At 44.0% G+C, this 21582-nt stretch overlaps 1 protein-coding gene across 3 annotated transcripts; it reads right to left on the bottom strand.

The window, feature by feature from the left end:
• Positions 1-6618: 6618 nt before the first annotated feature.
• On the bottom strand, positions 6619-20025 carry prrx1b (paired related homeobox 1b). 3 transcript variants are annotated; one of them, XM_046299718.1, is made up of 5 exons: positions 18970-20025; positions 14882-15057; positions 13363-13544; positions 8864-8929; positions 6619-8563 (listed from the first exon to the last, which is right to left on the bottom strand). In XM_046299718.1, the coding sequence occupies exons 1-5, from the start codon at positions 19484-19486 to the stop codon at positions 8431-8433; spliced, it is 1074 nt and encodes a 357-aa protein (XP_046155674.1). In that variant the 5' UTR covers positions 19487-20025; the 3' UTR covers positions 6619-8430. The 3 variants fall into 3 exon arrangements, with proteins under 3 accessions (XP_046155674.1, XP_046155673.1, XP_046155672.1); XM_046299717.1 differs by having other exon boundaries at positions 8868-8929; positions 18970-20019; XM_046299716.1 differs by lacking the exon at positions 8864-8929 and having other exon boundaries at positions 18970-20017.
• Positions 20026-21582: the final 1557 nt, after the last annotated feature.

The following is a 21582-nucleotide window of genomic DNA, read 5'->3' as shown; positions in this document are numbered from 1 at the left end:
TCACCAGATAGGCTGTAATAGGTTTCACGTTTCGTTTGTTGTTTTCATTTACAGTTATTTCATGTACCGCGATTATTTTCATTAAAGTCATGAGTAACCTACACGTTGCATTTCGGTCTGACTCTCTTCATACAACAGACGAACGTCGTTACAGTAGTCTACTATAACAACATTATGTAGCCTACTATAACAACATTATGTAGCCTACTATAACAACATTATGTAGCCTGCTATAACAACATGTATGTAGCCTACTATAACAACATGTATGTAGCCTACTATAACAACATGTATGTAGCCTAATATAACAACATGCATGTAGCCTACTATAACAACATGCATGTAGCCTACTATAACAACATGTATGTAGCCTGCTATAACAACATGTATGTAGCCTGCTATAACAACATGTATGTAGCCTACTATAACAACAGGTATGTAGCCTGCTATAACAACATGTATGTAGCCTGCTATAATAACATGTATGTAGCCTACTATAACAACATTAATGTAGCCTGCTATAACAACATGTATGTAGCCTGCTATAATAACATGCATGTAGCCTACTATAACAACATGTATGTAGCCTGCTATAACAACATGTATGTAGCCTGCTATAATAACATGTATGTAGCCTACTATAACAACATTAATGTAGCCTGCTATAACAACATGTATGTAGCCTGCTATAATAACATGCATGTAGCCTACTATAACAACATGTATGTAGCCTGCTATAACAACATGTATGTAGCCTGCTATAACAACATGTATGTAGCCTACTATAACAACAGGTATGTAGCCTGCTATAACAACATGTATGTAGCCTGCTATAATAACATGTATGTAGCCTACTATAACAACATTAATGTAGCCTGCTATAACAACATGTATGTAGCCTACTATAACAAAATGTATGTAGTCTACTATAACAACATGTATGTAGTCTACTATAACAACATTAATGTAGCCTGCTATAATAACATGTATGTAGCCTACTATAACAACATTAATGTAGCCTGCTATAATAACATGTATGTAGCCTACTATAACAACAGGTATGTAGCCTGCTATAACAACATGTATGTAGCCTGCTATAATAACATGTATGTAGCCTACTATAACAACATTAATGTAGCCTGCTATAACAACATTAATGTAGCCTACTATAACAACATGTATGTAGTCTACTATAACAACATGTATGTAGCCTGCTATAATAACATGTATGTAGCCTACTATAACAACATGTATGTAGCCTACTTTAACAACATGTATGTAGCCTACTATAACAACATGTATGTAGCCTACTATAACAACATGTATGTAGCCTACTATAACAACATGTATGTAGCCTAATATAACAACATGCATGTAGCCTACTATAACAACATGCATGTAGCCTACTATAACAACATGTATGTAGCCTACTATAACAACATTAATGTAGCCTACTATAACAACATGCATGTAGCCTACTATAACAACATGTATGTAGCCTACTATAACAACATTAATGTAGCCTACTATAACAAAATGTATGTAGTCTACTATAACAACATGTATGTAGCCTGCTATAATAACATGTATGTAGCCTACTATAACAACATGTATGTAGCCTACTATAACAACATGTATGTAGCCTGCTATTAACAACATGTATGTAGTCTACTATAACAACATTAATGTAGCCTGCTATAATAACATGTATGTAGCCTACTATAACAACATTAATGTAGCCTGCTATAATAACATGTATGTAGCCTACTATAACAACAGGTATGTAGCCTGCTATAACAACATGTATGTAGCCTGCTATAATAACATGTATGTAGCCTGCTATAACAACATGTATGTAGCCTGCTATAACAACATGTATGTAGTCTACTATAACAACATGTATGTAGCCTACTATAACAACATGTATGTAGCCTACTATAACAACATGTATGTAGCCTGCTATTAACAACATGTATGTAGCCTACTATAACAACATGTATGTAGCCTACTATAACAACATGTATGTAGCCTGCTATTAACAACATGTATGTAGCCTACTATAACAACATTAATGTAGCCTGCTATAACAACATGTATGTAGTCTACTATAACAACATGTATGTAGTCTACTATAACAACATGTATGTAGCCTGCTATAATAACATGTATGTAGCCTACTATAACAACATGTATGTAGCCTACTATAACAACATGTATGTAGCCTGCTATAACAACATGTATGTAGCCTACTATAACAACATGTATGTAGCCTACTATAACAACATGTATGTAGCCTGCTATAATAACACGTATGTAGCCTACTATAAAAACAGGTATGTAGCCTGCTATAACAACATGTATGTAGCCTGCTATAATAACATGTATGTAGCCTACTATAACAACATTAATGTAGCCTGCTATAACAACATGTATGTAGCCTACTATAACAACATGTATGTAGTCTACTATAACAACATGTATGTAGTCTACTATAACAGCATTTATGTAGCCTGCTATAATAACATGTATGTAGCCTACTATAACAACATTAATGTAGCCTGCTATAACAACATGTATGTAGCCTACTATAACAACATGTATGTAGCCTACTATAACAACATGTATGTAGCCTGCTATTAACAACATGTATGTAGCCTGCTATAACAACATGTATGTAGTCTACTATAACAGCATTTATGTCGCCTACTCTAGCAACATGTTATATGTGAATGAGGTTGACTGGTCAGTGGCCCCTTCTGACCCAGTGACATTACTGCATGGAGAGACAGCAGCCAGCAGAGGGAGGAAGAGAGCTGGTTATCTGATGAAGAGTCGTTCAGAAACGTTATCTCCCATTGTATGCCTATGTCCATGGGCAGACTGGTCCAGTTTTTGCCAAGTGGGACCGTCTAACTTGTTTTTTTGTTTGTAAAATGATCATTATCTGGCTAATAACAGGGGGCCTCGGGGGAAAAAAGGGGATGGTGTAATAAATGCCAGGGCTGATTTCTGGTCCCAGTCCGCACCTGCCTATGTCTGTATTTACCTGTTGGGCCCGAGCAGGCTAGTCACCCTTTCTTGTAGCTTCTTGATGACCATCACAAACATTCTAGTACCGTAGTTCGTCCATTTACCTGTTCTTGAGTAGAGTGGTTGGTTATGTGCCATTTCCCAATGTGTAGACTATCTTCAAAAGGCCTTTATCATGGAGAACAACTCTGAATGCTAGATGGGTAAGAGCTAGGCTTGTATCGTAGGCCCTTCTAGCTTTAATCAGAAACAATCCTATGATTAGGCTCCATGATTCAGTTCTTCCATCAGCCAATCAGAAAATGGGAATGTAATATCAAATTGTGGTCACTGTCTTTGATATTGGATTGATTTGGTCAACTTTTGAAATACCAAGTAGCAAACATTAGTGACTGCGAAAACAAATGTAGTGCCATTTTGACGGAACAGTGTCATTTCTGGTGGAGTGGAAAGGGCCTATGGAGTAGATTACAGCAGGCTATAGGTCCATTTTTACAACATGAATTTAAAGATTCATAAACCAAAAACTGTTATATAGACCTAAGGGTAAGAAAACAGGAAGGATATGCTGCTTGGTTATTTTTAGGGTTGTAGAGGTCAGGCAACTCAGCCTGTGTTGCGTGCAGTGAGCTCTCCTCTCCAGCTCCCTTTTCCCACATGATGAAACCTGTCATGTTCTGAGCCAACACGCGCATGTGTTCCACTCAGAGCAGCTCAAGCCAAACCCCTCAATCAATTTCTATTCATAAACGCCCTTTCAGCAGCAAATACTGGAAATAGTTCAGCTGTGCATGGGGAATATGTATTGCGCGCAAGAGGAATCTGATGGTGATTATATTGTGACGATGTCTCGGAACACACGTCATGTCAGTCACCGTAATTGTTGTTTTGGTCTGTACCCGGCTGCCTCTCGCCTCTCGGGGGCTGAGCAGGCCCAACCAACCATGCCACAACAGTCGGTTTAGGGCCTACACAACCCAAATGTGTATTTCACAATAATTGGCTTTCTGTGAGTTGAGAAAAACATGGGGGTGATCTTTAGGCTGAAAATGGCATTTGTTTGCCTGGCATTTACATGAGCTTCCTGTTGTCAGGCCGAATCTACACACTAGGCCTAGCTAACAGAAATGACTTTGATATCAAATACAAACATGGTGAATGTTATTTATGATTTTAAATGTACTCATTTTCAAATTCCAATAAAAACATGTGTGACGTAGCTAGTAGCATTAAAAGTCAATTGGAAATGGCTTCAAGGTCGACTGATTATGTTCATAATGATAGTTGACTGTAGGCCACAGAGCTTTGTTTATCCTATGGCTGTTGCATCTGTATTTAAGAGAGATGTTCAACCTTTATTTAACTAGGCAAGTCAGTTAAGAACAAATTCCAATTATACAATGACAGTCTACCCCAGCCAAACCCTCCCCTAACCCGGACAACACTCGGCCAATTGTGCGCCACCCTATGGGACTCCTCATCACAGCCAGTTGTGATACAGCCCGGGATTGAACCAGGGTCTGTAGAGCACCCCTACCACTGAGAGGCAGTGCCTTATACCACTGGCTCACTCAGTCAACTTAACTCTCCTTGTGTGGAACCATGTGTCTACTATAACAACCTCCACAACACAGAACATTCTTTTGGTTGTTCACCCGAAACACACACTGTTAACAGCTGTGCAGTATTTCACTCAACCTCTTCAGCTCGAATGTTTTCTGTGCAAAGCAAAACCTCTCACTATTATAAGATCTGTGATCATGTGGCAATGACAGCAGGGCGGTCGTGGGAAGTCCCTGGGAAGAGACGAGAGGGAAAAAAGTGGGAGAAGGAGAAACAATAGGAAGAAGATGGACAAGGACAGAAAAGAGAGGGATGAATAATGAAAGGAAGGAAAGGTAGATACAGAGTAGATGTGTGGAGGCTGAAGTTGATGGTTCTCTCTCTCTCTTCCACTCTCTCTCTCTCTTCTTCTCTCTCTCTCCTATCCCCTTTCTCATTCCCTCTCTCTCTCTCTCTCTTCCACTCTCTCTCTCTCTTCTTCTCTCTCTCTCTCTTCCTCTCTCTCATCCTCTCTTTCACTCCGTCTCTCTCTTTCCTTCTCTCTCTCTCTCCTATCCCCTTTCTCATTCCCTCTCTCTTTCTCTCCCTCTCTATCACCCCCCTCTCTCTCTCTCTCTCTCTCTCTCTCTCTCTCTCTCTCTCTCTCTCTCTCTCTCTCTCTCTCTCTCTCTCTCTCTCTCTCTCTCTCTCTCTCTCTCTCTCTCTCTCTCTCTCTCTCTCTCTCTCTCTCTCTCTCTCTCTATCTGTCTCTCACACACACTCTCCATACACACACACTCTCCATACACACACACTCTCCATACACACACACTCTCCATACACACACACGTACACAGACCCCCCCCCCTCTCTCTGACTGTCTCCTCTGTAATGAGCTCCAGATGTGGAGCTGAGGGGGGTGAAGGGGGAGGAGGGGGTAGCAGCTTGCATGTCATCTGTGCGGCTGGAGAGAGAGACACCCATCCAAAGGGACCCTGTCAGTCCTGATGGAGTGGCCAGGGCCTGGGGCGAGGGGTGCGGAGGACAAGGGCGAGGAGGGGTACAGGGGGTGAGGGTTAGAGGGGTGAGGAGGGGTACAGGGGGGCGAGGGTTAGAGGGGTGAGGAGGGGTACAGGGGGGAGGGGGTCAGAGAGGCTGTACATCTGGAATCACTTCAGGTCAGTCTGGCCTGGCCGTGAAAGGTGAGCCAGGGCGCCACTGTGCTGTGCAGACCTGCAATGACCAAGCACCCCTGGTATCTAGTACTATCCCATATAGACTACCATACAGCAAACCTCCACAGTGACCAATGCCGTCACAAACCAATATGGTCAAAAACAAGCCCTAACACTGTTAGGGCTTGAATAGGGCTTAAAATAGTCCCTTTCTCATACACAACAAGGTGTAGGGACGACAAGCTGTAAAATACATTGGATTGCGCTGCAAAGATGTCAAACACCAGCAGTTTTATGGCAGGATATTCAGTGTCAAGTTAAGTCAACTAGTGTTTGTTTACGACAGGTTATGAAGGGCCAGTGAGTAGAAACACCTCTCTCTGACAGCCGCTGAGCACAAAGAGGCCACTGTGCCCACACTTTTAGAGAGAGGATTTCCCTACTCGTAAATATCTGTTTTTTAAAGATGGAATATTTTTGTTTGTGGTAATCAGCAGATCGTGAAAAGCTTGAGGTTTGGAGAGTAGCGTTATTCTGAAGAAGTCTGTCCCTGGGTTATAAAACACTTTTAAGTGGACATGCACAACTTTCAAAAGTCATTTTCTCTCCAAATGGTCACCAATTATTTGATTTTTTAAAAACAAATCCAATGTTTGAAATGGCCTCTGTTGCAGTGGCCGAATGGAAGAATGGCACTTGGTGTCATGGTTATTTTACAGTATGAATGATATCTATGGATATGGCCTCCTTAGGAGCATAATATTTGTTCCTTTTTATTTAGCAGAAGTCTTGAGCCATACCAAGATCCAAGTCACCGTAGAAAACAGTTAAATCAAGTACAGGCTTAACTGAATGAACCACAAAGACTGAATGTAATATGACATTTTATTCAATAGTTTGGAGAATGGCCTCATCTCCAAGGGAAGATCCTCAGAGCCAGATGTGATGGCAGGTAGCTATGCGGGACTACTGGCCGGGAATCGAACCCCCGCTGGGGTAAAGGAGTTACAATTACGCACCTTAAGGTTATTATAGCTGCTGGTGGTGGGGAGGTGAATGGTTGTTGAAAACTGTTGCTGAAAGACAGCAAGTGAGAGAACGAAGATAAGTTGACATGTAAATACATCCCAAGACTTACGACCCATATTGGTTGAGCGAGAGGAAGGTGATAATTGCAAAAGTGAGCCCATAAGTTAAACATCAAGCGTGAGGAATGTGCATAACGGGGCCGTGCTTATAGGCTATAGGGTCAATAGGTGAATGTCATTCTGCACGTGGCTAATAGGAAAGAGGAGAAGAAACAAGACACTATGTCCCTAGAATAGGAAACAGAGTGAATTATGTTATGCTTCCTGGATGAAGTTTAACAAGCTTTCACACCGGCCTTCCTGATTGAACTTTGGTAAATTACATTTGATATGATTCCCTTTCGTCAACAGCTCATAACACATTGTATTCTAAAAATAACTGCCAATATTCTAAAATTCTACATATTCTAAAATTCTAAATATTCAAAAATTCTAGATATTCAAAAATTCTAAATATTCTTAAAATTCTAAATATAAAAAAATTCTAGATACTCTAAAAGCGGCCTCCACATCTTTCTATTTAAATAGTTTAAATCTCATGTAGATATCGTGGCTGGATAGTGCAACCCTCAAATAGCTTTCAACCGTGTAAGTCTGACACAGTGGCATTACTTTGCTTGAGTTTATTAATATACATGATTATCTGTTACAAATAAAGATTATCATACAAAGATGAAGCGAAACTACGGTCTTGGATTCAGAAATAGGTTACATTAGCCTTTCCTGTATAGTGTACCATGGCATTATATGAATCAAAATGCGCCGGGAAAAATGTTTGCTTGTCAGTGGAATAAAATGGAAAGAAATGTGAGAAGAAAAAATATTAAAACGTATAAATGTTTGTAACCTCCCAAGGATAAGTCCTTGTTGATGTTGTTGTTGTTGTTGATCAGGAAGTTACTCATCCCATTCTGCTGTTATAATCCTATTGAATGCTCTATAATAAAAATACAGAAAACTCCATTTGAAAAGTCGTCCATCCTGGTGTCTCCTCCTCATCTCCTCCTCATCTCCTCCTCATCTCCTCCTCACCCCACGGAAGTGGTCACTGTGGTCTTGACCGTGAATAAAACTAGAAATGGACACTGACAGCCTGACAGTCAGATTGATTCTGTCAGAATTTCCATATCTTTGGAGACTAGCCTTTCATTCAGTCAAAATCAAATTGAAAGAAAGAATAAAAACAGTCATTTGCTACAGCATCCAGTCCCAGTCTAGATGTCTTTGGTTTAATTGGTTGATCTCTTTGGTTTAATTGGTTGATCTCTTTTGTTTAATTGGTTAGTACAGACAGCGACAGTTCAGCGATGCTCAGGATAGGAGAGACGCGGCTCACAGAAACAACCTCTCATGATTCCCCCGTGTCGCTTGCTTTCTCATCAGATGCTTCAGGTTTGCGGACAGTATAGGAAGCAGGTCCATCGCTATAGCTCCGGAACGAGAGGAGACTTCAAGCTAAAATGGATGGCAGATCTTAATCATCCCTGTGGGGGCCAGGCAGGGGTCTTACTGTCTGTCTGTGTGGGACAGACATGTGAGAGAGAGAGAGAGAGACCCCAGCCCCACCATGAAGCCTCTCTCTCCCCCCTCTCTCCTCAGTTGACCGTGGGCACGTGGTTCAAGCTGTACTCCTTGGCTTTGAGCCGCAGGTTGGCGATGCTGTTAGCCATGTTCATTCCCTGGGATGTATTGGGGTTGGAGCATGTGGGGGGGTAGGTTGCCATGGCACTGGAGGAGAGAATGGTACAGAGGGCAAAGGTCAGATAGAACTGTAACCAGTGGCGATGGAGCCAACATGACAATGTGAGTTCAACTAGAATAGCATTGTTATTAACATCACAGAGCTCATCATGAGGAAAAACATAAAATGTGTTTAATTGTTCATTGCTGTAAAAGTCCAGATTTTGGCAGTCTTTTTAATGATGACTGAATAATTCATTTGTTTTGACTTACTCTGGAAAATACCAAGACACATCAAGCCAAAAAATAAAACAATAAGGAACCACATGTAGTAAAGTGAAAGAGTACTTGCTTTGTGAGGGCAGCATTTTCTGTGGCACTCGCATTGGCACTCCCTCCGGCATTGGGTACCAGCTTAATAAGAATATATAAATGGTGATGTATGTGTTAGCACCACATTAGTGTGATATTATTCACTGGCATTACTTCTGGTCATGTGACTATCCACTATAGTGAGTACAGCCGGGCCAGAAAGCCATCCCAATTTAGTTATTTAGCAGACACTCTTATTCAGAGCGACTTGCCTACATTTTATTATTTGTCCCCCGTGGGAATCAAACCCACAAACTTGGCGTTGCAAGCTCCATGCTCTACCACCTGAACCACATGGGTTCCCCACTGAGATACAGTTGGAGAATGGAGCCTTTGGTCATAGCGCCCAGGCCAGAAATGTTATACTTAGTTTCATGGGGGGGGGTTTACTGTAAATCACAACCAATGTAACCAGAGGCACAAAAAATCCTGCCCAGTGGAGCCTGCTGTTGCTCTAGTGTTTGTTATTTGGTATTGTATAACAGAGAAGGTCACAGGGATCAACAGTGGATTTAATACAGTTTGTTTTCAGATTATCACCTCCTCACAAGGGCCATTGGATCTCTCATTCCTCCCTCGTGTTAAGGAGAATGGAGAAAAGGAATGAAAAGAGAGAAAGACTGACCTGTTTACAGATACTCTGTAGTTCTAGAAATAGGACTCAATCTATATTGTGCCACCATAGATTATACAAAACATTCATGCACTGTGTTTTTAGAATATTAGTTTGTGATGGGTATAAGAAAGGTCATTGGAGAGAGTGTAGAACTGGCAAAAACTGAGAGATGGAGAGGAAAGTATAGGCCTGACTGAATTCAACCACTAAAACTATGACAAATAGGGCCAGGTTTTTCTACTGTAACACAAATATTCAAAAAGAAACACACTATTGACTAAACCTGACTATTGTTTAACAAAGCCAAGGTCGAATACTGTTTCATTGGATCCAGATGGACAAAAAGAGAGATCTCGAAGGGTTAGTGTCAATATGTGGTGTATATGCAGGTAAGAAAGGAGGAGGAAGTGGTGGTGGGGTGGTGGGGTGGTGAGAGGGGGTTGGAGGTTAGGGGTGATGGGGTGGTGGGGTGTTAGTGAGATGAGAGGGGGTTGGAGGTTAGGGGTGGTGGGGTGGTGGGGTGTTAGTGAGAGGAGAGGGGGTTGGAGGTTAGGGGTGGTGGGGTGGTGGGGAGGTGGGGTGGTGAGAGGGGTTTGGATGTTAGGGGTGATGGGGTGGTGGGGTGTTAGTGAGATGAGAGGGGTTGGAGGTTATGGGCAATGGAGTGGTGAGTTGTTAGTGAGAGGAGAGGGGGTTGGAGGTTAGGGGTGATGGGGTGGTGGGGTGTTAGTGAGAGGAGAGGGGTTTGGAGGTTAGGGGTGATGGGGTGGTGGGGTGTTAGTGAGAGGAGAGGGGTTGGATGTTTGGGGTGATGGGGTGGTGGGTTGTTAGTGAAAGGAGAGGGGTTTGGAGGTTAGGGGTGGTGGGGTGTTAGTGAAAGGAGAGGGGTTTGGAGGTTAGGGGTGGTGGGGTGGTGAGAGGGGGTTGGAGGTTAGGGGTGGTGGGGTGTTAATGAAAGGAGAGGGGTTTGGAGGTTAGGGGTGGTGGGGTGGTGGGGTGTTAGTGAGGTGAGAAGGGGTTGGAGGTTAGGGGTGGTGGGGTGTTAGTGAGGTGAGAGGGGGTTGGAGGTTAGGGGTGATGGGGTGGTGGGGTGTTAGTGAGGTGAGAGGGGATTGGAGGTTAGGGGTGGTGGGGTGTTAGTGAGGTGAGAGGGGGTTGGAGGTTAGGGGTGATGGGGTGGTGGGGTGTTAGTGAGGTGAGAGGGGGTTGGAGGTTAGGGGTGATGGGGTGGTGGGGTGTTAGTGAGGTGAGAGGGGGTTGGAGGTTAGGGGTGATGGGGTGGTGGGGTGTTAGTGAGGTGAGAGGGGTTGGAGGTTAGGGGTGATGGGGTGGTGGGGTGTTAGTGAGGTGAGAGGGGGTTGGAGGTTAGGGGTGGTGGGGTGTTAGTGAGGTGAGAGGGGTTTGGAGGTTAGGGGTGATGGGGTGGTGGGGTGTTAGTGAGGTGAGAGGGGGTTGGAGGTTAGGGGTGGTGGGGTGTTAGTGAGGTGAGAGGGGATTGGAGGTTAGGGATGGTGGGGTGTTAGTGAGGTGAGAGGGGTTGGAGGTTAGGGGTGGTGGGGTGGTGGGGTGTTAGTGAGGTGAGAGGGGTTGGAGGTGATGGGGTGGTGGGGTGTTAGTGAGGTGAGAGGGGATTGGAGGTTAGGGATGGTGGGGTGTTAGTGAGGTGAGAGGGGGTTGGAGGTTAGGGGTGGTGGGGTGTTAATGAAAGGAGAGGGGTTTGGAGGTTAGGGGTGGTGGGGTGTTAGTGAGGTGAGAGGGGGTTGGAGGTTAGGGGTGGTGGGGTGTTAGTGAGGTGAGAGGGGTTGGAGGTTAGGGGTGGTGGGGTGGTGGGGTGTTAGTGAGGTGAGAGGGGTTGGAGGTTAGGGGTGATGGGGTGGTGGGGTGTTAGTGAGGTGAGAGGGGGTTGGAGGTTAGGGGTGATGGGGTGGTGGGGTGTTAGTGAGGTGAGAGGGGGTTGGAGGTTAGGGGTGATGGGGTGGTGGGGTGTTAGTGAGGTGAGAGGGGGTTGGAGGTTAGGGGTGATGGGGTGGTGGGGTGTTAGTGAGGTGAGAGGGGGTTGGAGGTTAGGGGTGATGGGGTGGTGGGGTGTTAGTGAGGTGAGAGGGGTTGGAGGTTAGGGGTGGTGGGGTGTTAGTGAGGTGAGAGGGGTTTGGAGGTTAGGGGTGATGGGGTGGTGGGGTGTTAGTGAGGTGAGAGGGGGTTGGAGGTGATGGGGTGGTGGGGTGTTAGTGAGGTGAGAGGGGATTGGAGGTTAGGGATGGTGGGGTGTTAGTGAGGTGAGAGGGGGTTGGAGGTTAGGGGTGGTGGGGTGTTAATGAAAGGAGAGGGGTTTGGAGGTTAGGGGTGGTGGGGTGTTAGTGAGGTGAGAGGGGGTTGGAGGTTAGGGGTGGTGGGGTGTTAGTGAGGTGAGAGGGGTTGGAGGTTAGGGGTGGTGGGGTGGTGGGGTGTTAGTGAGGTGAGAGGGGTTGGAGGTTAGGGGTGATGGGGTGGTGGGGTGTTAGTGAGGTGAGAGGGGGTTGGAGGTTAGGGGTGATGGGGTGGTGGGGTGTTAGTGAGGTGAGAGGGGGTTGGAGGTTAGGGGTGATGGGGTGGTGGGGTGTTAGTGAGGTGAGAGGGGGTTGGAGGTTAGGGGTGATGGGGTGGTGGGGTGTTAGTGAGGTGAGAGGGGTTGGAGGTTAGGGGTGATGGGGTGGTGGGGTGTTAGTGAGGTGAGAGGGGTTGGAGGTTAGGGGTGATGGGGTGGTGGGGTGTTAGTGAGGTGAGAGGGGTTGGAGGTTAGGGGTGGTGGGGTGTTAGTGAGGTGAGAGGGGTTTGGAGGTTAGGGGTGATGGGGTGGTGGGGTGTTAGTGAGGTGAGAGGGGGTTGGAGGTTAGGGGTGTTGGGGTGTTAGTGAGGTGAGAGGGGATTGGAGGTTAGGGATGGTGGGGTGTTAGTGAGGTGAGAGGGGGTTGGAGGTTAGGGGTGGTGGGGTGATGGGGTGTTAGTGAGAGGAGAGGGGTTTGGATGTTTGGAGTGATGGGGTGTTAGTGAAAGGAGAGGGGTTTGGAGGTTAGGGGTGATGGGGTGGTGGGGTGTTAGTGAGAGGAGAGGGGTTTGGATGTTTGGGGTGATGGGTTGTTAGTGAAAGGAGAGGGGTTTGGAGGTTAGGGGTGATGGGGTGGTGGGGTGTTGGTGAGGTAAGAGGGGTTTGGAGGTTAGGGGTGATGGGGTGTTAGTGAAAGGAGAGGGGTTGGAGGTTAGGGGTGGTGGGGTGATGGGGTGGTGGGGTGTTAATGAGAGGAGAGGGGTTTGGAGGTTAGGGGTGATGGGGTGGTGGGGTGTTAGTGAGAGGAGAGGGGTTTGGAGGTTAGGGGTGATGGGGTGGTGGGGTGTTAGTGAGGTGAGAGGGGGTTGGAGGTTAGGGGTGATGGGGTGGTGGGGTTTTAGTGAGAGGAGAGGGGTTTGGAGGTTAGGGGTGATGGGGTGGTGGGGTGTTAGTGAGAGGAGAGGGGTTTGGAGGTTAGGGGTGATGGGGTGGTGGGGTGTTAGTGAGAGGAGAGGGGTTTGGAGGTTAGGGGTGATGGGGTGGTGGGGTGTTAGTGAGAGGAGAGGGGGTTGGAGGTTAGGGGTGATGGGGTGGTGGGGTGTTAGTGAGAGGAGAGGGGTTTGGAGGTTAGGGGTGGTGGGGTGGTGGGGTGTTAGTGAGAGGAGAGGGGGCTGGAAGTGGCATTAAGGAAGGGGTGGTGGGGTTAAAGTGTGGTTATTGCAGGAACAAGGGGTGAGAGGGAGCCTGGGGTCTGAAGGAGAGAGCGGTTGGATCTGTGTTTTCGGTGAAAGGGGTAGAGCTATGACAACGATAGGAAGGAGGGGGGGGGTCTACCTGTAAGGAGAGGCACTGCCCCAGGATAGGTAGTCATTTGGGCGGGGGGCCGGACGGGGTACGATGGGCTGCTCCACGGCTGTGACGTCCCCGGAGTAGGACTTAAGGAGCGAGGCGTTCTTGCTGGCCAACATGGCTCGCTCGTTCCGACGAAACTTTGCTCTTCTATTCTGAAACCACACCTGGGAAAAATACATACAAATGAGCGCACATTCAAAGAATTAATGTACAGTAGTCCCTCAAATAAAAGCAGTCCAATTGATAATGACAGTAATTATAGACGTTTAATTTAGCTACAGTTTATAAACTACTTTTCATACTGATATAAATCCTTCACACTATATCTCTATGTAAAGTGTTATTCATATCTGAATATTTCAGAATTTATATAATATTTAACTCCTGAATTTAATGATATCAACAACTTCTCCATGAGATTCATGTTTTACATTTTACAATGTGTAAAAAAGTATTAACATGCATGTTTTAACGGTCATGTTTTATAACCTTTGTTCATATCTAATAGATACTGTAACACTGAGCCGTATCTCTCAGCACGCCATGATGATGAAATACTGTCCCTTCAGTGTCGAGTCTTCCATACTCAACCACACACACGCACGCACGCACGCACGCACACACGCACACGCACACACACACACACACACACACACACACACACACACACACACACACACACACACACACACACACACACACACACACACACACACACACACACACACACACACACACACACACACACACACACCACATGCCTCCTTTGTTAGCAGATCAAGGGCCTGACTGGGGAACTAATAATGCCGTTCCTCACTCTGAAATCAAATCCATTATTAAACGTTTTGGGAGCGCCAAGGCTCGGGAGGCACAGCTTTACGCAGCGCCTCAGGAATGAGCCCAAAGTCTCTTTTATCAAAGGATTTCTGCATCCCGCTCTGGTACGAATTAATCGCAGATGTTCGCTCCCTCTCCTTCACTCTCTTGTTCAGTCTCTCCCTTTCTCTCTCTTTCTCCATCTCTCTCTCTCTCACACACACACGCACCCACACATACACAACTGTGTCATCAAGATCTACCCAATGTTTTTAATAAATATCATACAGTTGTCTGATATAGAGAAATAGCCTGCAAGGTCCTTGGGTCCTAATAGTTTCCATGATTAGAGGACACAAGAACGTGGGAGCCTGAGGATCACCTATTAGGATTATGCTGTGGAGTCCTCTTTATGATGAGATAACACAAGGACGTGGGAGCCTGAGCATCACCTATTAGGATTATGCTGTGGAGTCCTCTTTATGATGAGACAACACAAGAACGTGGGAGCCTGAGGATCACCTATTAGGATCACCTGGCTGGGGCTATTAGGATTACAGTATGCTAATGACTGGGAGGACGTGGTTCTCTGTGGCTCAGTTGGTAGAGACGATGAGGCCACCCAAACTAAAAATGTATGTTTAGGATAAAAGCGTCTGCTAAATGGCATATACTGTGACCCTACCTGCACCCGTGCCTCTGTGAGGTTGACCCTGCGTGCCAGGTCCTCTCTGACGAAGGCGTCGGGGTAGTGTGTCCTCTCAAACACCCTCTCCAGAGCCTGCAGCTGGCTGCTGTTGAACGTAGTTCTGTTCCTCCTCTGTTTCCTCTTCTTCTTCTCCTCTGCGTTCAGCTGCTCATCTACAACACAACATCATGGTCAGACACAGGAAATACTTCGCACAGACTAACTGTAGAATATGATCTGTGATCTAACAGAAACAGTAAACATCCTCTCACTGTTGGCTGTCTGCTCCCAATAATTATTTTTATATCCTACATTTGTTTATCCCATTTATACGCATACAGGTTCACACAGATAAACATACTACGATAGAGATATATGTTATTTACATTTACATTTAAGTCATTTAGCAGACGCTCTTATCCAGAGCGACTTACACGGTGTATAATGTACTGAATACAGGTATACACACATAGGCTTACAGTACGTAAACACTTCCTGTCAATAGCACCATATTGTCTCTCAAGTGTGTTCACTGTGGACTGTTTCTACAACCCAGTTTGTTGTCATCATGTAATGTAATGAGAGAAAGAGGGAAAGGTAGAGGTGGGGAGAAAGAGAGAGAGACATCGTTACAACACTGTATATAGCCATAATATGACATTTGAAATGTCTCTATTCCTTTGAAACTTTTGTGAGTGTAGTGTTTACTGTACATTTTTTATAGTTTATTTCACGTTTGTTTATTATCTAGTCCACTAGCTTTGGCAATGTTAACATGTTTCCCATGCCAATAAAGCCCTTTGAATTGAATTGAGAGGGAATGCGAGAGAGAGAGTGAGAGAGTGAGTGAGTGAGAGAGAGTGAGTGAGTGAGTGAGTGAGAGAGAGAGAGAGAGAGAGAGAGAGAGAGAGAGAGAGAGAGAGAGAGAGAGAGAGAGAGAGAGAGAGAGAGAGAGAGAGAGAGAGAGAGAGAGAGAGGGAGAGGGAGAGGGAGATCAATCACCAACTATGTATGCTTTATTTCTCTCCTCAGAGGATGTATAACCTCTTCTATGACTTTATTGTACTGAGAATGTTATAATTGTTACTGTTGCTGCAGTGGGTGAATGTGTGAATCCAAATTAAGCCGACAAGTCTCTTTTGGGGGATAGTTGCACAATTTCACGCGGAAGAACAGCCATTTACAGTTCTCAGTAAGTTCCCACAATGTTGTCATCTTTTACCCATTCATCAACGGAAAACCATGATGAATGCACTGAACAACAGCCATAACGTTTCTATTAAGAGGCCTATTCTCTTAGTAAGTTTATTTTCTTTATAGCAAGGCAACACAGAATGGAGTATATATTAAACTTCATGTTTCTCTTTATTTTTACCAATCACATTTTCTGTCGCCTATTGCTGTGGTTGGCCTTGTGGTCGAAAGTTTGGAAGACTCAAGAAGGCCCCAACATTTATATGCTAGGGCAGGCTTCAAATAAATGTTTAATCAGTACCTTGTCCATTTCAACGGTTTAAATATGTAGGTTTTATATCAGGAATACACCCGGAGAGACTAATAATACAAAACAAAAACAAATTGCGCACAGTCGACATTGGGAACACAGTCGACATTGGGAACACAGTCGACATTGGGAACACAGTCGACATTGGGAACACAGTCGACATTGGGAACACAGTCGACATTGGGAACACAGTCGACATTGGGAACACAGTCGACATTGGGAACACAGTCGACATTGGGAACACAGTTCCAGGGCTATAAGAGGCTTATCTTAATTATACCATTAACGATCAAATACTGTGTAAAAAAAAGTTTGAAACTAGAATGTATAAAATACATGTATTATGTTATGCTAATAATTTATATTAATCTGAAACCAATTGTTAATTCTGTAAAGTTGCAATTGCACTCATTGTAATAGGGTATCTTGTTGTAAACTAATGATAAAAGAACAACTGCTAAGTCACACGTAGCAGCAGACGACATAACAGGACATAAAGGCTATTTCTGTTATTATGTTACTCATATCAACTACATCTATCATGGCGTAATGGGCGTGGGAAATGGGCTTCAAAAATCATTATTAGGCTAAATAATTGTGCATAAAAAGATATACACATTTTTTCAAATACAACGATTGCCAAAATAATAGAATCGATATAGGCTATTTGTTTCTATCAAATTTAGCTGAGGTTTATTCGTTGCCAAAAAGGATAATGTGTAAATTTCGAAATTACAAATTTAAACATGAACTGAAAATCGATAGGATAGTTCCGCACTAGGAAAATACCCACTGGGCACAAATGTCAGTTCAACGTCTAGTTTTGATTTACATTTGGTTGAGTTGTCAACTAAGGTGAATTCACAGTTAAATCAACCAACAATGTCACTATGTCATTGGATTTATGTTGCAGGTTGGGTGAACAAAAATAAAAATAAAACCCTTACATTGATGACTTTTGCAAATCCAAACTGTTTTCCACGTCATCAGTTATTATTCTTTTTTTATGATATGGAAACAACGATTATTCAACCCGTTTTTGCCCAGTAGGTATGTTGTTTGTCCCTGCTAAAATAATACATTAAAATCATGTTATTATGTGAGGGCCTAAGAAATATAATAATCTGAGCTGAAAACATTAGGCCAAAGGTGCAGTTGTTGTTTGCATACTGACAAATGGCGTGATGCTTTACTGGAGGCTGATCGAACCACATAAGAAACCTTTTATGTGGTAAACGGGGTGAAAACCATTCAATTTCAACGGATGCCTATAATCATGATGATTTAGGCCTTAACCAAATTATAGTAGTCTAGATCCTACTGCGATCTGACTCCATGAAAAAATGTTTATGGGAATTAGTTAAAGCTCGTGTGAAATTGTTGGTAATATATTGTAAAAGTAAGAAAATTCACAACGATGATTTATGGGCTTTGCATGATGTTAATTGTCCAAGCTATGTGTTCCGCCTCCTAATATTACACGTTTATTGCTTGTTTTCTATAGGCCTAAATATGTTTACGAATACCAAACATTACACAAACATCCCAACATGATTAATTACGGAACATAGTTATTCTTGACAAGCAGATCTAATGACGTTGTGTTATTTGATCCCGTAATTGTCACAGCCACGTCAACAGGACACATCCGATAATTATGACAAATTATTATGTAGAAATATTCTGAAGTTGTTTGACAAGCGAAATAACTGAATTAACGACATCAACTTGCGCCTTCCCTTACCCACGTTTCTCACATACCTCTCCTCGAGGTCCGATTTACCCGTAAAATAACAATAACACTCATTAAACCCTAACGTTTCTGTCAACCTCTCCAAATGACTGGATAGGAGGGCGTATCACCCGGGACCTGACGGGTTCATTTACTCTCTCAACAGTATGGCTGAATGGGGAAAACCCGCGGTGTTCTTTTGCTTTTAATGGGGTGTATCCAAATTGATTTCTGTCTCCTCTATCGCATTTAAAAAAATGTTTTTATAGACAAACCACATTTCAGGCTATCCTCCTGACCCATCTAAGTCATCAAGGCAGTTGTGGACGCCTCTATAGTAGTGTTTGATTTGATTTATTATTGTAAAGCTTGCCTTTCCCATAATATTTTGTTTACCATATCCACCAACATCGCCATACTTCGTTGACGTCAAAGTGTTAATGGTAAATGAATGGTCGTTTTCAGTGTAGTCGTCAGAGACGATATATTACCACGAGTCACGAAGGACACTATATTTCAACGGGAAAAGACTGTGCAAGACTTAATGAAAATAAATGAAAGTAGCTTGCAGTATTGTGTTCATAATTCTGTACGGTATTTGTTCACACTGTACACTGCAATTCTTCTCCAAAGTGGCCCACTCAAATTACCGATGGCGCACACCAAAATGAGTTCAAACCTCAAATCATGCGGATTATTTTGCGAATTATTAACAACATGGGTTCCTATAGTTTACACGATATAGACCTAGCCTGCATTTGCTAATGTAGCCTAATAATCCATTTCTGCGTTAAGGTGTTAATCAGTCCCGAGTGTATAGGCTGCACTTGGTGTCCACTTCTTACTTACTCTCCTGCTGGGTGGTGTCGCTCCCACTGGTCAGCCCCGGGGACTCCAGCATATTCCTCCCTGCCTCACCGACACTCTCGTCCGCCTGTGTCCCAACCATTTCCCTGGCCTCCTCCAGATCCAACAGGTGGCTCACGGAGAAGTTCTTTTTGGCTTGAAGGTTTTCCAGATTCGATGTAATCGGACTCTCCAAGCGATTTGATATCGTTGCTTGCCTGTCCCTTACATGTGCATAGCTAGAAGTCATGACGCAAATAGGATACAGTAGAAAAAAACTGAGCAATAATAATAAGCGAGCCAAATGTATCCTTGCACATAGAACGCACGAACAGGAACAGCGCCTACAAACCAGCGGAGAAACCTCAGTTTTCCAAGCAAAGCACAGTTGCTGCTCACATCCAGACGCAGCAGCGGCAGTAAACCAAACTTCTACAGATAGAAGAAAAAAGCTTTTCCCCTTGTTTGTTTTCCCTCGATCACAAATCTCTACGCATCCGGTCCATCCATACACGCGCATAAACAACAAATAGAGTCTCCATATAAAATCACAGCGTCCTGCATCTGGGTTTTCAAGAAGTCCTCTTAAAAAGTCCTCCCCACTTCCCACTCCTGTTGACTCACGGTCGCAACTGACTGAGCTTAACTGATGCCGAACAGATGCGCTCGTGTGTGAGTAAAGCTGGCTCAGCTCAGGGCTGAACGCACTGGGAAACTGACTCTGCAATGGCTAAGGCACCTTTCTTGGAACTATTGCTTTTTCTCAGTGAGAATCAGTCGACTCTCTCTTGCTTTCCCTCACTCTCTCTCTGTTTCTCTCAGTCTCTGCTTCTCTCTTGCTCTGGCACTTCAAATGAGGCGCACGCTGGCACGCTGCGGATGCTGCCTGAACCAACCGGGGAGTAAATGAAACTCTGAGACTCCTGGGAGGGTAGATGGACCATAATAGGAGTCCGTAATTACGTGGCGATGCTTGTGTGCTGTTTCTGACGTTTCACAGACCCCCTCGCTACGCTCCCGTCCTCCTCAAGCTCTACCCTCCCCTTTCAGCAGCAAACAACCACACCAACAACATCTCCACCACCCAAAAACCCACTGATTAAGGCTTTTTAACGAATCTCTGGCAACCTTAACCAACCCCTTGGACCCCGCGGCGGGAAGAGCCCCAGGAGCTCTGGAGGGGAGGGATAATTATCACCCCATGTGATGATAGCGTCAGTAAAGAGATTTTAACTGTCGGGGTATATCGGCCCCAGACCAACCCAATCACTATTACTGTTCAGGACGATTTATTGTCAATGTCTCCTCGTAAAACTGTTATCAGAACAGCAATTATGCAGTATACTTTGAATAACCACATATCTAATGAACATGTTGCCATGGGCAACATGTTCATTAGATATGTGGGTATTCAAAGTATACTGCATAATTGCTGTTCTGATAACAGTTTTACGAGGAGACATTGACAATAAATCGTCCTGAACACAAATAACAAACCTCTCCTTTCCAGCTCATATAGCTAGCTCAAAATAATACCAAATAAAAACAATGATAAACAATACATTCTTAATTAATCAACTGTAATAATGCCGTTATTGGCATTGCTTAGCTATGATTCACCCTGGCACACAATAGGCTATAACCAAAGCCAAACCCCAGACATTCTAATAGGCTGCACAAGCCGTTGTCTGACAAACATACATTTGTAATACTTTGGGTTTAGTGCAAAATTCTATTCAGAATTGTTGGAATTGGGGTCTCATTTGTGTGCGCTCTGACTGGGGGTCTTGACAGGGGGGCTCGGGGTGGGATGGAGGAATGGAGAGATGGAGGGAGTGACGTGTTTAGATGGCAGGAGTATAGACCCACTATAGGCTCCATACTGCCATAGACATCCCGTAGATTCCAGCCCCTGATCTGGGAAAAGAACCCTTGATGCCATCAAAGGGACGCGGATTGAATCCAGATGTTATTTTCTCGTTCTTTCCATGTATTTAATGAAGGCGCGGGGATAGAGTAGTGTTTTTCATCATTAGTTTTTCCTCCAGATTTTTTTCCCTGCCTACACGTTCATTCCAGTGCCAGTTTCGAAAGCCTCCCCAACAGTCTCGGCCTAAAACTCAAAGCTCCATCTAGGCTACTCTTTTCACTCCCGCTTAAATAATGTTATACGACAAAGTTACGACAAAACCAATTCCTTCGTGTTTGTCTGGCCAAAAAGAAAGGTCAATGTTACTCTGTATGAAATGTGCCATCCGAAGTCTGGCTGACCTTTGGAACTATAGGTCTATTCCGGCAAAAAATGCATATATTCATATGATTATTTCTCATTTGAACTCCTTATAGCCTGCATACTGATATGCATACCGTATTAAGCGTGGCACATGCATGTACAAATATCTTATTCAAAGTAGCAAAGGGAAGTTTCAGGAGAGGAGAATATTTCAGCTATCAGCTATTGCCGCCTAAATGCCCATAAAAGCCCCAATCTCTGCACATTTGCAAGGGTCAAGCAAACATGTTTTGCTCGATAAAGGTCAAAATGTAAACAGCACTTTTGTCATTCATATGTAATTAAAAAGCAGAAACATCGTTACCAATCCATCCAAGGAATCA

The sequence above is a fragment of the Oncorhynchus gorbuscha genome, linkage group LG15, assembly GCF_021184085.1.
Source record: "Oncorhynchus gorbuscha isolate QuinsamMale2020 ecotype Even-year linkage group LG15, OgorEven_v1.0, whole genome shotgun sequence".
Lineage (NCBI taxonomy): Eukaryota > Metazoa > Chordata > Actinopteri > Salmoniformes > Salmonidae > Oncorhynchus > Oncorhynchus gorbuscha.
This window is presented reverse-complemented; position numbering and strand designations above follow the sequence as displayed.